Here is a 15,581-nt window from a genome sequence, read left to right as displayed (position 1 = left end):
TTACTCTGTAAATTAGCAGAGCTGTCGGGGTGTGGGTGGGTGGGTGTGGAGGGGGGCGGGATAGGACCTCCAGAGCCATCTGCTACTTCTCTGTATCCAGAGGGACCGGAGAGAGAGCCTCAAGCCCAGAGCCAAGCTTAGACTTCCTGTGGGTAGACGGACAGCTAGCCCTGGAATGAGTGATCTCAGGATGACTGACCCTGACTCCCTCACTTTATAGAAGAGCAAACTGGTGCTTGGGAGGAGGGAGAAATCGGTTTGTCCAAGGCCTCACAGTAACTGCGTGGGAAAGCTGAGGGGGCGCCTAGTCTAACCCTTGGGTTTTCTCCCCTTTCCAGCATCCCTCTCCCGACGTACAGCACAGACGCACGCACACTCAGGGACACACACAAAGACATACGCATTCATGCACACACGGTCTGGCCTGTTCCCAGCAGCATGCATATTGGTTGAGTTCCTCCTCTCCCCACCTCTGACGGCAGTGCTCTGGGCATCTCCCCAGCCACCCTCGGGACGAGGTACAAACAACCTGGACAACCGTGGCGTGTTTTGTGGCCTCTGTATCACTGCCAGGGAGCTCTTTTGGAAACCAAGTGCTCTTGCCTCCCTGTTTTCTCACAGGGCCGGTCTGTGCCTGCCTGCCACGCCTGTGGCACTGGTCATTCGTATCCCTGGGGCGAGGGGAGGGGTGTAAGCTGATGGCAGAGTTTAGCTCCCTGTGGGATAGTGACAAGGTAGAGCTGTTCCTGACATGAAGCTAAGTACAGGCACCCTCTGGAGCTACAGTGGTAGAAGCTTGGAAGGGGCATGCTCTCTTGCTACCTCCGTTTGCCCCTGGACAGGTAAAAAAGCCAGGGGCCTTGACTCCGCCAAACCCCCTTATTTACAACAGCCTTGTCTGCCTGTCTCTCTCCTTCTCCTTACCCCCCTCCTTCTTTCTCCTCATTCTCACTCTCTCTCTGTCTGTCCTTCTCCCTCTCTCACACACACATGCACTCACAGACACCCTGAGTGGAAGATGGCTTCACCCCTCTGCGCTGCCACTGTGCTGTCAGATGCACTGGGGGGCAGTGCTGGAGCACACTTTCAGGTGACATTCCGGTGCCTCCGGGCGCCAGCCCCATGTCATTAGCAGTGCACAGAACTTACCTGGAGATCTCCTTTCCACCCATCATCCAGCAACTGACCCAGACCCTTTTAAGCACAGTGAGTGACATGTCACTAGAAGATGACACTCCTGCTGATTCTCCATAGTTTCTCCAGGTGTGGTGTTTGCTGACTTTTTGCTGTGTAACAAATCACCCCAAAACTCAGTGGTGTAAAAGCAACAACCATTTTTATCATCTGTCATTTTGTGTGGGTTAAGGGTTTGGGTCAAGCTGGATTGGGGGGTTCTTTTGTGCCGTGTGACACTGACAAAGGTAACCCAGTGGTGTTCAGGGGCTGATGGGCTGGTCCAGGTCATCCAGGCCAGCTTTGCTCACAAGACTGGCGTGTTTGCAGGGCTGGCTGGAAGACCGTGGAGAGAGCCTCTTCAGCATGGTGGCCTTGGGACTGTCCCATGAATCTCCGGGTGGCTCAGGACTCCAAGAACAGGAATAAGCTGCATGACTGCTTGTGGCCCAACCTGGTTATTTTTATGATACTGTTGTCAGAACAGCCACAGGTCACCCCTACACGAGGGGAGGGCACATGAATGCCACCTCTAGATGGGAAGAGAATAAAAAATCTGCAGTTGTGATTTGAATTAGCAATGTGCCTGTATAGAGTATCTGGCCTCAGTGCATTTCTCAGCCAGACCCTATTGTAGAGCGATGAATTATCCGTGTTTGCCTCTGTCTTTGCTGAGGTTCCTTTTCACAAGCTCCCAAGAGTATCTTTCAAGACCAGTGCCCTTGCCTTCTCTGCAGCCCTGTGACCTCCAGTGCCTCCTCCTGAGAGTGTGTGTAACCACACTCAGTGCTCCTCACCCCTAGAAGCATAATAGCAGCAGCTGGGTCTGCAGAAACAGTGGAGTTTCAGAGATAATGGAAAGCATGGGTCTCGAGGATGCTGCAGAATGGGAGACCAAAACGATGGAAAAGCCATCCGGTTGGAGGTGAAGTTATCCAGAGTGGTGGCAGGATGAGAGATGGAAAGGAAAACTCAAAGTCCCCAAGCCCTTGAGGAATGTGGATGTCACTAGGTGATGGCATTGATTCTGTACAAATATTTATAAGAGGAAGAAGGGAAGGACGCTGCCTCCATGAGCTACCTCTTGGGCTGAGTAAGGCTGCCAGGGTGCCAGCCTTGTAACAGTATAATGTTAAACATACCACACTGGTCAGGCTCACATGGGATCCCTCTCCCTCTCTGAGAAAGCTCTGATGAGCTTTAGAGGCAGATTTCCATCCTGTGTTCTTAAATATACTGCCCAGTGTTGGTTCCAGCTGAGCAGCCCAGGGCTGGTCCTCTGCAAAGCTGGGTTCTAGTTCTGGTTCTTCCACTAATTTATTGTTCTATTTTCAGGTGGTTTTTGCATCATAAAGTTCCTATTATGTGAGAATCCTAGTAGGTTAGGATGCCACTGCTTGGTTCCTTTGCTTCAAAGGGACACAGAAACGAGGAGAACCAGAAAATGAGACCAGTATTCAGGATCATGTGTTCTAGTGAAGAAATGACTCAGGGTTGGCAGAGAGTAATAGAAGCTTAGGGCATTGTGGCCAGAAAGAACCTTTGAAACTCTCTAGATCAAGAATTCTTCATCTAGAATCTGAATCTCTGCGTTAAGCTATAGGGAGTCTAAACTGCCTTGAAATTACTCTGCAATTTTTTTCCTTTATGGGCACATGTATTTTTTTTTAGGGAAAAGTTTTTTAGCTTTTATTTCAATTTAAAAAGGGTCAATGATCCACTAATGGCTAAGAACAACTGCTTTAGTCCACCAGCATTATCTTAGGTAATTCTTAACCAGGAGGGATAAGGCCACCCCAGATGGCATTTGAAAAAGTACAAGTGCTTGTTTGAAGTTGTCACCATGACTGGGGGACACAATTTGTTATTTAGCAGGTGTGGGCCAGGGCTTCATGTGTGGGAAAGGCAAAACTGAGCAATGAAGAACTGTTCTTCCCAAATACCAGCAGCACACCCGTGGAGAAGCTCTTTTAGGGACAGAGACCCCAAGGCCATCCCTGGTTCTCCCACAGAACCACAAAGCTAGTTAGTAGCAGAGTTGGTTTTTATCCATAAATCAGAGCAAGAAGTGTGGCAAGAGTCCACGTTATTTCTCCTTGTCACCCCGCAAATATACCCTAGCCGATGCCAACCAAAGACTCAGAAATCCACCTCACCTTCAAAATTCCAGCATTTTCCACAAAGGATCCCTGGGTTATTGGTCTTCTGTAAAATCAAATGAGGAATTAGGAAAGGAGTAGTTTCTATTTGGGAAAACCAAAGCATAGATAAATGACCCCATTAGCTCCATGTTGCAGAAATGTGCTTTTCAGCTGCTATGAATGGGTGATGCCAGCCTCAGATGGTGAAATGTCCTCTGCCTGTTAAAGAGCCTGTCTTGGGTAGGTTCTTTCTCTATAAAAGGAAAGAACCATTAATATATAGCATGATGCTTGCTGCCTAGTTCACTGCAAGCGAACGGCAGGTACCTTGGACTCCCTGGAATGAGTCAGGAGGTATCGGTTAAAAGTAAGTTCTGTGCGGTTGGGCACACAGGGGTTTGCTTCCTGGCTCTGCCTCTGAATTGATGTGTGCTCTCGGACAAAATGACTTAATCTCTTTGAGCCTCAGTTTCCTCAGCTGCAAAGTGGGGATAATAATCGTATCTGTGAGGATTAATTGGGTAATCCATGTGTAGTGTCCTGCAAAGTCCCTGGCATATGGCGCGGCTCAGTAAACGCTAGCTATGATTACCCGCGATTATTATGACTGTGCCTGTGATTAAAGACAGCTTTGGGTTCATGGTGTTGGTGCCAAAATCGCTTTCAGAGGACAAGCTTTAAGTTGGTTTTTAGTCTCGCCCAGCTGCCCAGAATGAGAGTCAGTAGACTGTTTGGGAGTGGAATCATAACATTTATGAAGTGCCTACCACACACTGTAGTTTGGGTGAAAGATGGATTTTCTTCCCGTCTGCCCATCCCAGCATCGCTTTGTAAGCAGGCAAGGAAAGGCTCGGGGAGCCACCACAAAGCTGCCTCTCTCGTCTCAGCTTCCCAGTCTGTCAGGTGTTCAGGTGAACAACGGCGGCCTGGGTGAGCAGAGAGGGGAGATGACAGCAGGGTGGAAGGAAGCCTGGCTTTCCAACTCGTCAGAGATGGTAGTTTCCTGGAGAGGAAATTCCGACCAAAGACAGCCACAGACTGTTCGCCAATCCCTCATCCTCCTGAAAGGAAGCAGACCGTGGGGCCAGGAGGAGGTGTGAGGGGGAGACAGAGGCCTGATCGGCAAGACTGAGGAGAAAGGCTGCCGTCTGACCACACTTACCACAGCCAAGTCCCCATGGCTCCAAACCATTATGGTTTGGGTCGATCTGGTCTTGCTATTGCTGCTCTCACTGATGCACAGTCAAAGGTTTGGGTGTTGCCAAGCCAGCTGTGGTCTTGGTTTGGAAGAGGCATCCAGAGTGTGAAGGGAAGTCAGGATTTCCCTTAGCTTCCAGTTCTCAAGTTGGAGCCAGCCTCTTTAGTCTGCCATGTTGAGACTCGTTCTTGGCTAGGTAGACAAGAATGATCCTTCGTCGTCATCATCATCATCATCAGCAGCAGCAGCAGCATTGCTATCATTATTTTTTATAATTTTTAAAGGCCAACTCTCAACAGCCCCTTTCTTGTAGTAATATTAACATATAGCTAGCTGGCACTTGGCAGGTAATGCGTAAGATTCACACATTAACTCAAACTTGAGGCATAAATTAAAAACAAAAAGGTTGATGTGGAGCAGTTATTCCCTGATGCTAAGTGTTTCACACTAGGTGTACCCTAGGCTGTCTGTGTAACTGAAGCAACCTTCCCCTGTGTATTTTCACACCTGGAAAACAACAATTCAGGAAATGAAACCAACATTGAAATGTCTCATAATATTAAATGATACGATAATTTGGGAGTAGTCTAGCTGTAACCCATCCACATCTTGGGGAGCTACACTGTGTGCATGTGCACATGGTGTGTGCGTGTGCACGCACGTGGGCACACAAGCCCATGCACACATACCTTTATGCAAAGTGGTGGATGAGTATTAGCGTTCAGAACAAAGAAATCTAAATTTACTAAGGAAATGCCCTTATGGCTTTAGTAGCTGGATTGACACCAATTCTCTCTGCAGATCCTTCCTTGTCCACCCCCGGCCATGACATAAAAGTTTGTAGTATGGAAAAAATAAAGTAAATCTGGGTTTCCTGGGGCTTGTGTCGGCGTACCAGGCTCCTTTCAGATCTCTTTGCCAAGATGGGACCACGCCAGAGGGTTCCTCAGCCTGAGGAACAACTGCACTACCTTCCTGTGGGAGCTGCTGGTGCACATTGTTGTGACATGTGCCATACCTTCCCTCTCTCGCTGCCTCGGGGCCAGAGGAGGGTATGCTTTGAACAATGTAAAATTCCTCCCCAACAGCTGTGCAAAGCAAACTCACAGCTTTCAACTTCCATCTCAGGGCCTTGCGCTTGCTTTTTGAATATAAAGTCCTTGTCCATTCAGAGGTCTCTGTTTCTCATTTTCTGGCCTCTAAAAGGGACCAATTTGGAAATTCCTTTCTGAGGGAAGTGAGCCTTCTGAGGTTCTCTGTTTTGTTTTGCTTCTTTCTGGAATACGCTTTTCCTGTGGACTGTATCCTGATCAGGGAATCACTGCATAGCCCCTGGGAAGCCAGCATCTCGTGAAGTCCAGAGACCTTGTCCTCCTTCAGCTCTTAAGCCATGTCAGTTTCAGAGCGCTAAGTTAAATAAGTTTTAGCAGAGGAACCATGCGGAACGAGGGGTTTACGAAGAACGGGCTAGGAATCCATCTCCTTGCCGCTGCTCCGTCCTGTCTGGACCCTATGTAGTTGCAGACCTGTCCAGGGGTCGAGGGTTTTCATATGAGGTCTCACCAAAAAACAGCACAGAGAGGGTGGGCTCTTCCTCCTCTAGATCACCCAGCACAACTTGGTTTGGGGAACTGAGAGCATGCTCGTTGCATCTTCTGGTGGCTGTTGTTGACTTGCTCTCTGGTCTTCGCTTCATTTTGTGCCTTCTCTAAAGCTCAGTGTATTGTGTTTTTTGTTTTGTTCGTTTTGTTTTTTGGTGCTTCCTAAGATAGGTGCCACCCTTCCCAAGGTGTGCTGAGAGGGAAGGAGGCCGGTTTTAGAAAAGAACGTCGAGTGGCAGAGGAAACCCACACAGCCCTACTCGTGTGAGTTCATGTCTCATTTACTCCATGTAACAATTCCAAGTCACTCCTTCCTTTTTTCCCTTTTACAAGCCTTTCCCTCCCTTGTTGGTTTTGGATTTATCCGGCCCCCAGTGAGTTACCCTGCGTGTTTCCAGTTGGAATCTCATGCTATTTCCAGGCTGCCAGCCCCCACGGGTGCTGGGGAATAATTGGTCTGTCCTCGCTGTCGTTTGTAGCACCTTCCCTTTGAGCGTCATCTGTGCATTTTAATTAATCTGCCACTTTTTCCTCTCTTCCTGCTTCGGATCATTAATAAAGAGATTAACCAAAACCAGACCCATCCCCAGCGGAGGCTCCACCAGGATCCGTCTCTCCCAGCTCCCTGCCTTGTCATGGGTCAGAACGTCTTCACGTGGCCCCACTCATCTTTAGGCCTCAGGACCTGGGTTCAGAACAAAGCCAACTTGAATTAATTTTGCAGTTAAGACACGGGGAACACGCTTAGCCGATCTTTTATATGGCCTTAGTTTAATATTTCCACCGCATTCCTTTCCTTTTCGTCATTCCACTTTAAATCCGTCGTTTTCCCGCCTCTCTTCCTTCCCATTCCCTGGACGAGATGTTAGGGTTATCTGGCAGGATGTGGTCTTCTGAGCCTTTAGCATGAGTCAGAGACCATGTCGTAGCTGCAGAAATTCTCCATAGAATTAGGCCCTTCTGGATACAGCTGGCCGGTGTCCTTGCTCACCCCAGCCAGAGGATACTTTTGCCTCTAGAGGATGTGGCTGTACCAGAAGTCATGAAATCTCTTGAATTTGCCTATTAAAAACATGGCAAATGTAAGAGTGCTTCCCCATCTGATCTCATGGCTCCTTCCTGAGGAAAGTGGGAGTCTTTCTGTCTCCTTTGTAAGTCACCCTGATTTCCAGCATGGGCGCCAGACCCAGAGCTTGAGAGGGTACAGGCAATGCTCGCAACACATGGCCTCTGCAGAGATGGGTGACCTGCAGAGGACTGACCTTGGGGAGCGTCAGGCCCAGGAGGGGCAGGAGTAACTGCATTTTCTTCATTGATTTCATGGGGAATGTTTTTTTATCAGGAATATGGGGAGGAGAGGGCCGGAGTGGTGGCCTCAAATCCCTGGAAACTCTGCTTAGAGCTGAGGCTTCCTGGGGAGACGCTCAACATGCTGGTGGCAGCTGTCCTGGCTCCACGCTGGGAACTTGAGCTTCCTCTGGATATAAACTCTCTGGAATGTTTGAGAGCAGGGACAGACAGAGAGACAGTTACAGGATAATTGTTAAGAGCATCGACTCCAGAGCCAGACTATGATCAGACCATGGCTCTGCTGCTTATTAGCTAGTTATTAAACCAATGTATGCCTCAGTTTCCCCATCTGAGATGGGGAATGTAAGTAACCTACCTCAGAGGGGTTGTTATCAGGATTGGAGATTGAATGTATGTTAGTACCTGGCACATAGCATTTTTGTTCTCAGTGCTCTCGCTCTGACCAGGCTAAAAATCGACTCCATACCGAAGCAATAAGTGAGGTCTTTTGTATACAGTTAGGAGGAGCCAGAGAGAGTTGGGAGAGGGAGATTGGAACTTTTTTTTTTTTTTTTTTATTCATTTTAGAGAGGAGAGAGAGATGAGAGAGAGAGAGAGAGAGAGAGAGAGAGAGAGAGAGAGAGGAGAGAGAGACAGGGGAAGGAGCTGGAAGCATCAACTCCCATATGTGCCTTGACCAGGCAAGCCCAGGGTTTTGAACTGGTGACCTCAGCATTTCCAGGTCGACACTTTATCCACTGCGCCACCACGCGTCAGGGGAGATTGGAACTTAGCGGAGACAGCCTTCAGCTCTTTGGATGTGGTCAGGGCGCACCTGGTTCCTGCGACGGCTCAGAGCCTGTGCCGCTCTTCACCACAGCTTCCCTTTCCATCTCAGCTGCCTCTCGAACACCCAAAACCCTTCTGTGTGTATTGTAAACTGAGCCAAAAAGGACGAATCAGAAATTGCTCTCTTTTGAGTATTTGGAGGGATGGTGAAACCTTGCAGGAATGTTGCTCCGGGGACTGAGAAAACACCATATGTGGGAAAGCATTTCTATGCGAGGGAAGCAGCATGTGCAAGTTGGTCAGGATCTCGGAAAGCTCCTAGCAGGGGAAACAGGCACTGGGGAGAGTGTAGGAAGGGGGTTTTACTGAGGTCTTTAACAGGTCTTTTTCCAATTATAGCCAAGAAGAGCCTAGGGACCATGGCCTACTTCAGAGCCAGGGCCTGTATTTTCTTTGGGAAAAGAAGGCAGAGTTGATTAGCTTCCAAACCAGACTTGGCAGAAGTCCACACAGATCGCAGCCCAGTAGCAGTGTCTTGGGTAGATCTTGATCGTAGTAGGTGCTCATTCAGTAAATGAGACCAGCCCTGTGCTGGGCATCAGGCGCGTGCAGATGAAAAAGACACGGCTTCATCATCAGAGAGGAGAGATGCCGACAGTGGTGACAGGAGGTTCTTTGTTTACAAACCACGGTGAACACCAGAGAAGGAGTGCAGAAGTCTCCCTAAATCCAAAACTCCACTGGTGTGCCTTTCCCAGATTGTACTGGCACTGCCTTTTCTCTCCCCAGCCCCTCTGCAGGGCACCAGTCCTCTGGGACTTCGTCTGAGTGCATGGAGGGCAGGCAGCTAACATCTCTGCTGCCACAGGTGATTCGGGTTTATGTTCAACCAATACTTCCAGTGTGTCACCCTGTGCCAAATACTGTGCTAAGTGCATCCGTGCAGGTTTCATTATTTACTCCTCACAACAGCCTCGCTAGGCACAAGCCACATGGTTTTTGTTGAATCAAAGAACTGAGTGCCACCTGTCACTCTCTGCTGCTATTTAGCAGTCTGACCTTAGATACTCTATTCAGCACCACGCCGGGCCTCACTTTTCTTATTAGTAACGCTGAGGAGATGACCTAGGGTCATTTCCGGTTTCCCCACTGTGTTTTGGTGAGTTCCCTTACCAGTATTCACGGACTTGCTCTTTATGGAAAATGCTGAAAGCAACTTACCAAGCAGTGTCCAAGCAGAAGCCTGCTGGGTTTTGATGCAGCCTTGCAAATAGCTCAGGACCACTGACTGGTCTGCAGCTGATTACTCCCATTCCCACTCCCCCTCCCACAGCTGACTGCAAAGCATCATGGCACTGTTTGGGGCTTGATGGTAATAAACAGTGCAGATCCAGAAATGGCAGGACCTAGTCTCAGAGACATTGAGCAGCTTTGTATACTATTAACTTTTTTCATGTGTCCCACCCCACCCCCACTGGTGGCAGCCTGATTTCTCTGTGCTGAGTCTGTGTGTTGGGACTCTAGAAGGGGGTAGGGCTGTCTAAATGAGTCAGGAGACCTGTGTTCGAACCCACCAAATGCCTTGGGGCTCCCACAGGCAGTGTGCACGGAGGTGGGATGGTAGGCAAGTTCACCAGGGTACCAGCAGTTTGTATTGTCTGGAAAGAATTTTAAAACAAGAATAAAATCAATTGAAAGTCAGTTGGCTCTTTATGCTTGCCATGCTTTGGCAATTCATAGCAGTGTCCGTGATGACCTATTTCTTCTGACAACCCTGTCCTTTCCTGCTTCTCCACTGAGTTCCCTCCAGCCTTGGTCTCTGCTGCCTGGAGGGAAAAAGCAGGCAGTCTCCGGGGCCTTCTCATTTCCCACGACCCCAAGCTCTCTCTGCCAGATTCCAGCCAAAGTCCTAGCTCCTGTCACCGCTCTGAACGTGACACCCTGCTCTGCAGTCCTCCACGGGCTCTGCCCATTCCTACCAGCGAAAACTGGATTTCCCTTCTTACCTTCAAACAATTTTACTGAGACGGAACATCTTAGCTCCCGTACGGGGACTCCATTGAGCTCAGGGTTTAATGCTCTATGGTTGCCATCTTGAAATCCTTAGGAATTTTATCCCTGAATATATGTTTTGTAAGGGAAGTGCACGGGACAGTGGAACACATGCCTGGAGACTCCACAAGTTGGCTCAAATGTGGTCCCACCCCCTGCAGCCTCCCTGCCTCTAAGTAATTCTTGCGTGAGGCTCTGCAGTCCTCGCTTCGGACTCGGGCTCACCACGCTCAGATCTCCACCTCCACCCTGCATGCACTGTGGTGCGCGGTGGTGCGGACCCCGCGCGGAGACACAGACACAAACAGGAAGGAAGCGGCTCCTGGCCTCGGAGAGGAGACAGCCTAGTGAGTACGCCATGGAGGGCTGTGAGGGACACACACCTGCCGCCATCGCCGTTCAGGAAACTCGCTGCAGGAAATGCGGAAGTGGCGGTTGCGGCCGCTGGGGGGCCTCATAGGTTAGTTTTGGAACCTGGCAATGAAGAACGAGTAACAATTCAACAGGAGAGGTGATGAGTGTGTGCAAGGCGAAGGGAAGAGCACGTCCACTTGAGTCGTAGAGCGTATTCAAGTGCCTTTTGAATAGTAAATGGAGCCAGGACATAGGAGGTGTGAGCCCAATCGTAATGTGATGAAAAAAAAAAGGGAGATTGAGTCTGGAGTGCAGAGCACCCCCATCTTGATCCCTGTGTCTCTCCTCTTCTTGACACTGTGGTTTAGGGTTTCCTCATTTATAAAATGGAGTTGGATTAAATGCTTTTCTTTCTAATACCTGTTGGTTCTGAATGGAGGCCACCAGCCATTAAGATACAAGCTGCGTCCGTCAGCATCAGCCATCATCTGTCCTGTCAGCTCACCCTGGTACTGACTCTTATTCTACCCGGGACCTCCTCCCCACTAACCATACTTGATCTCTTTCCTTATGAGCTGCTAGTCCATGTATTCAGAGTTTATAATGGCTGGGTTTGGGGTGGGGGTAATAATTTTGGGGGGGTAGACATTTGGTCTCAAATTATTTAATTGCAGTTGTATTCTGTTTGGGAGTGGGGAGGTTGCCATACGTCCTGTGTTTTTCAAGTTTCATTTTGTTGGTCCTGAAAAACTGAAAGAAATGTCACTTACATGCAGGGTGAGAGGGAGATGAGTTATCCTGTGAGAACAGTTTCCTAGCATAGTACAATTCCTAAGGCAAACTCTAAGGTTGGGAAGCAAAGCTAGAATCCTTTGCTTAGCTTTGACCTTGAGAGCGTCAGTTGTCCAGAAAGCGGTTCCCATGGAAGAGAGATTGTCCTCTTATCAGAGAGACAGGCCAGGAGCCAGGAGGCGGAAATTGGAGCAAAGTGCCTGCAACATTGCTGACCTTTGGGGACATGAGAGCAGCTCCTCAGACAAGATGGGAAAAGAGACTGCGTCTGTGAGCCCTGGGAACCAGTTAGCATGGGCAGGCTCAGACACAGGTACTGGGTAAGCAGGACGGCTTTCTCTTTCTCATGCCACCTTTGTCTCCCTTCTGTTCCCCCACCTATGGATTTAGTCAAGTCTTCCTGAAAATACCAAAGGTGAACCAAGGGAAGGGTTTTTATTTTCCATGTTTAAACACAGCTTTGAAGAGGAAACAGTGTACCCCTGGGGGCCAGCTAGGTAGTAGCTATGGTAATTAAAGAATAGATACCTCCAGCCTGACCAGGCGGTGGCGCAGTGGATAGAGCGTCAGACTGGGATGCGGATGACCCAGGTTCGAAACCCCGAGGTTGCCAGCTTGAGCGTGGGCTCATCTGGTTTGAGCAAAGCTCACTAGCTTGGACCCAAGGTCGCTGGCTTGAGCAAGGGGTTACTTGGTCTGCTGAAGGCCCACAATCAAGGCACATATGAGAAAGCAATCAATGAACAACTAAGGTGTCGCAACAAAAAACTGATGATAGATGCTTCTCATCTCTCTCTGTTCCTGCCTATCTGTCCTTATCTATCCCTCTCTCTCTATTTCTGGGGGAAAAAGAAAAAGAAAAAAAGAAAAAGAATGGATACATCCAGGTGGGCAGGCGAATCACAAGGTACAGGTCGGGATTACACAAGTAGCCACCCCAATAGTCTCCCTCCAGGGCCAAGCTTTGAAAAATCTGGGCTTTGCTCTAGTGAGAGAGAGAGAGAGAGAGAGAGAGAGGCAGTGAGAAAAGTATCTTGAGATCAGCTACTAATTCCACAGACGCAGTGGAAACCCCATGTTGAGATTATACTCTGGCAACAGAATGAGCGAGTTGATGGGTTAAAATGCCATTTATACAGGAGATAACAGAATTAAAAATTCAGCACTGTCCCTGGCTGGTAGAGTATTGGCCTGGCATGTGGATGTCCTGGGTTCGATTCCTGGTCAGGGCACACAGGAGAAGTGACCATCTGCTTCTCTAGCCCTCCTCCCCCCTCTTTCTCCTCTCTCTCTCTTCCCCTCCAGCAGCCATGGCTTGATTGGTTTGAGTGCCTTGGCTGAGGTGCTGAGGATGGCTCTATGGAGCCTCCGCCTCAGGTGCTAAAAGCAGCTTGGTTACAAGCATGGCCCCAGATGGGCAGAGCATGGCCCCCGATGGGGGTTGCCAGGTAGGCCCTGGTTGGGGTTCATGCAGGAATCTGTCTCTCTATCTCCCCTTCTCTCACTTGGGAAAGGAAAAAAAAAGAGAGAAAGAAATTTAACCAGTAAAGGAAACATTTTGTGAAGAAAACTTTAATAAGCCAAACAAGAAAAATTAATCAGCAAGGCATCTTGCTATGCAAGGCAAGTCCGGCTTGTTGATTGTTGCAGCCTGTCCATCTTCTGCTTCCGTCTTGTGACGATAGTCTCTGGGCAGCAGTTAGGTATCCTGGGGAAGCATGGTTCCTAGAGAACTTAGCAGAGTAACCTGAAACTCAGGCCCTCTCGCAGAGTGGGCAATGGCCCACATGTTCATTGACAAGGATGGGAGAAGAGCTCCAGCAGGTGTGGCTCCGCCAGGGAGGAGCCCATCTCTGATGTCACTATGTAGAAGCAACCCGTCCCCCCAGCTTCCAGGTATGCCTTTGAGAGACCCCAGGAGCTGCAGCTGGAGGTCAGTAGCACTCTGTTTCTTGAGCCATTTGCAAGGCTGCTGCTGGCAATAAAAGATGGTAAATACACATTTATAATTTTCAGATTCATCTTCTTCGTCATTTGCCAAGGTGCAGTGGGTTGTGGTCCTTTCAGGCTCAAAGTGCTGTTTAAAGAAGTGTTGGGACATCATTCACACCCAACAGAAAGCAGAGAGAGTAGACATCAGATGCAGGGGCCATGGCTGCGGCAGCTGAAGGTCTGCAGTCCTGCCTCTGTCCTTGTGACCTGGGTCCTAGGAAGAGACCTAACCCCTTTAAACTGTAATTCCCTCCACTAATGTTTTTGGTTTATTTTGTTTAAAAAATATACTTTTCCCCCTCCCTCATGCTTATATTAAATGTGCACATGTACGCACGCATGCACACGCGCACACACACGCGCACACACACACACACACACACACATGCCATCTTTCCCCTCCACACAGCCACAGTGCTAGGAGGAAGACTTGAGCTGAAGGCGCTTGGAAGTCTAGGCGGGAATGGTGCTTTAGAGATTCAGAGGACTGGTGTGAAGGCAGCAGTTCCCAGTGGTGGGGCAGAGATAGCCGAGCTCTGTCTCTGGACATCACGGAGTTTTGTTGGCTCAGCGAGAATGGTGACAACCCGGTCTCTCTTAACCCGCACAGGGACACTCGGCCTCAAGCAGCTGGCCCCAGAATGGCATGGACTCAGCTACCACAGCCTACTATTAACACCTGTGTTTCCTTTTTTCAGATCTTACAGGTGAACAAGGTGATGTCCATCTTGTTTTATGTGATATTTCTCGCTTATCTCCGTGGCATCCAAGGTAACAACATGGATCAAAGGAGTTTGCCAGAAGACTCGCTAAATTCCCTGATTATTAAGCTGATCCAGGCAGATATTTTGAAAAACAAGCTTTCCAAGCAGATGGTGGACGTTAAGGAAAACTACCAGAGCACCCTGCCCAAAGCGGAGGTCCCCCGGGAGCCGGAGCAGGGCGAGTCCGCCAAGTCGGAGTTTCAGCCGATGATTGCAATGGACACTGAACTGCTGCGGCAACAGAGACGCCACAACTCGCCCCGGGTACTGCTGAGTGACAGCACCCCCTTGGAGCCCCCTCCCTTGTATCTCATGGAGGATTACGTGGGCAACCCCGTGGTGGCAAACAGAACATCGCGGCGGAAGAGGCATGCGGAGCACAAGAGTCACCGAGGGGAGTACTCCGTGTGTGACAGCGAGAGTCTGTGGGTGACCGACAAGTCATCGGCCATCGACATTCGGGGACACCAGGTCACAGTGCTGGGGGAGATCAAAACCGGCAACTCCCCCGTCAAACAATATTTTTATGAGACGAGATGTAAAGAAGCCCGGCCTGTCAAAAATGGTTGCAGGGGGATTGACGATAAACACTGGAACTCACAGTGCAAAACGTCCCAAACCTATGTCCGAGCACTGACGTCAGAAAACAATAAACTTGTAGGCTGGCGATGGATACGGATAGACACCTCCTGTGTGTGTGCCTTGTCGAGAAAAATCGGAAGAACATGAATTGGCATCTCTCCACATATATAAATTATTACTTTAAATTATATGATATGCATGTAGCATATAAATGTTTATATTGTTTTTATATATTATAAGTTGACCTTTATTTATTAAACTTCAGCGACCCTCCAGTATATAAGCTTTTTTTTCTCAATAAAATCAGTGTGCTTGCCTTCCCTCAGACCTCTCCCATCTGTTAAAGCTTATTTTGTGACCCAGCTCCCAGGAGCCGCTCTGTAAAGTCTATGTGCACCAGTATTTTGCATCCAGTATTGTCAAGGCCATGACTGTCATTTTAGTAAACTTGTTAAAATCAGATGATGTCAGAGTTCTGTATAGACGCAGTAATATCCCCCTCCTGGTATACTTCATGTTTGATTAATTAATTAAAAGGGCTGTTATCACCTCCATTGAAAATGATAACCCGGTGGCTTTGAGCCCCAACACTTAATTCTGGCAGCAAGTTCACTGTCAAGAACTCGCTCTACTTTCCCTAGCATCAGCTTTGCCAACCGGAATTATGATTTACCCCAGTGGTGTGGTCCCAGAACAGTAACAGCAAACCTGGCAATTTTAGTTTTGAAAGTTTCTTTTCAGCACATTTGTTGTTTGGGGTTGTTTAAAAGGGTTGGATTTCTTTCTTTTTCTTTTTTTTTTTTTTTGACATTGGTGTTTGTTTTGCTTTTTGTAAGTGGTTTTCATCCTTCAG

The 15,581-nt window shown here is 48.8% G+C and overlaps 1 protein-coding gene across 2 annotated transcripts in view; it reads left to right on the top strand.

Moving 5' to 3' along the window:
* The window catches only part of NTF3 (neurotrophin 3), a 70,290-nt gene extending 55,142 nt beyond the window's left edge, over positions 1 to 15,148 (top strand). The window contains exons 1-2 of one of the 2 annotated variants that reach the window (XM_066253122.1): positions 11,612 to 11,710; positions 14,081 to 15,148. In XM_066253122.1, coding sequence (XP_066109219.1) covers positions 11,684 to 11,710; positions 14,081 to 14,875 — 822 coding nt within the window. In that variant the 5' untranslated portion in view covers positions 11,612 to 11,683 and the 3' untranslated portion in view covers positions 14,876 to 15,148. Of the gene's footprint in view, positions 1 to 11,611; positions 11,711 to 14,080 lie in introns of those variants that run through there. The other variant, XM_066253123.1, reaches the window with a different exon arrangement.
* The last annotated feature ends 433 nt before the right edge of the window (positions 15,149 to 15,581 follow it).

Source organism: Saccopteryx bilineata, chromosome 1 (assembly GCF_036850765.1).
Source record: "Saccopteryx bilineata isolate mSacBil1 chromosome 1, mSacBil1_pri_phased_curated, whole genome shotgun sequence".
NCBI classification, from domain to species: Eukaryota; Metazoa; Chordata; class Mammalia; order Chiroptera; family Emballonuridae; genus Saccopteryx; species Saccopteryx bilineata.
This window is presented reverse-complemented; position numbering and strand designations above follow the sequence as displayed.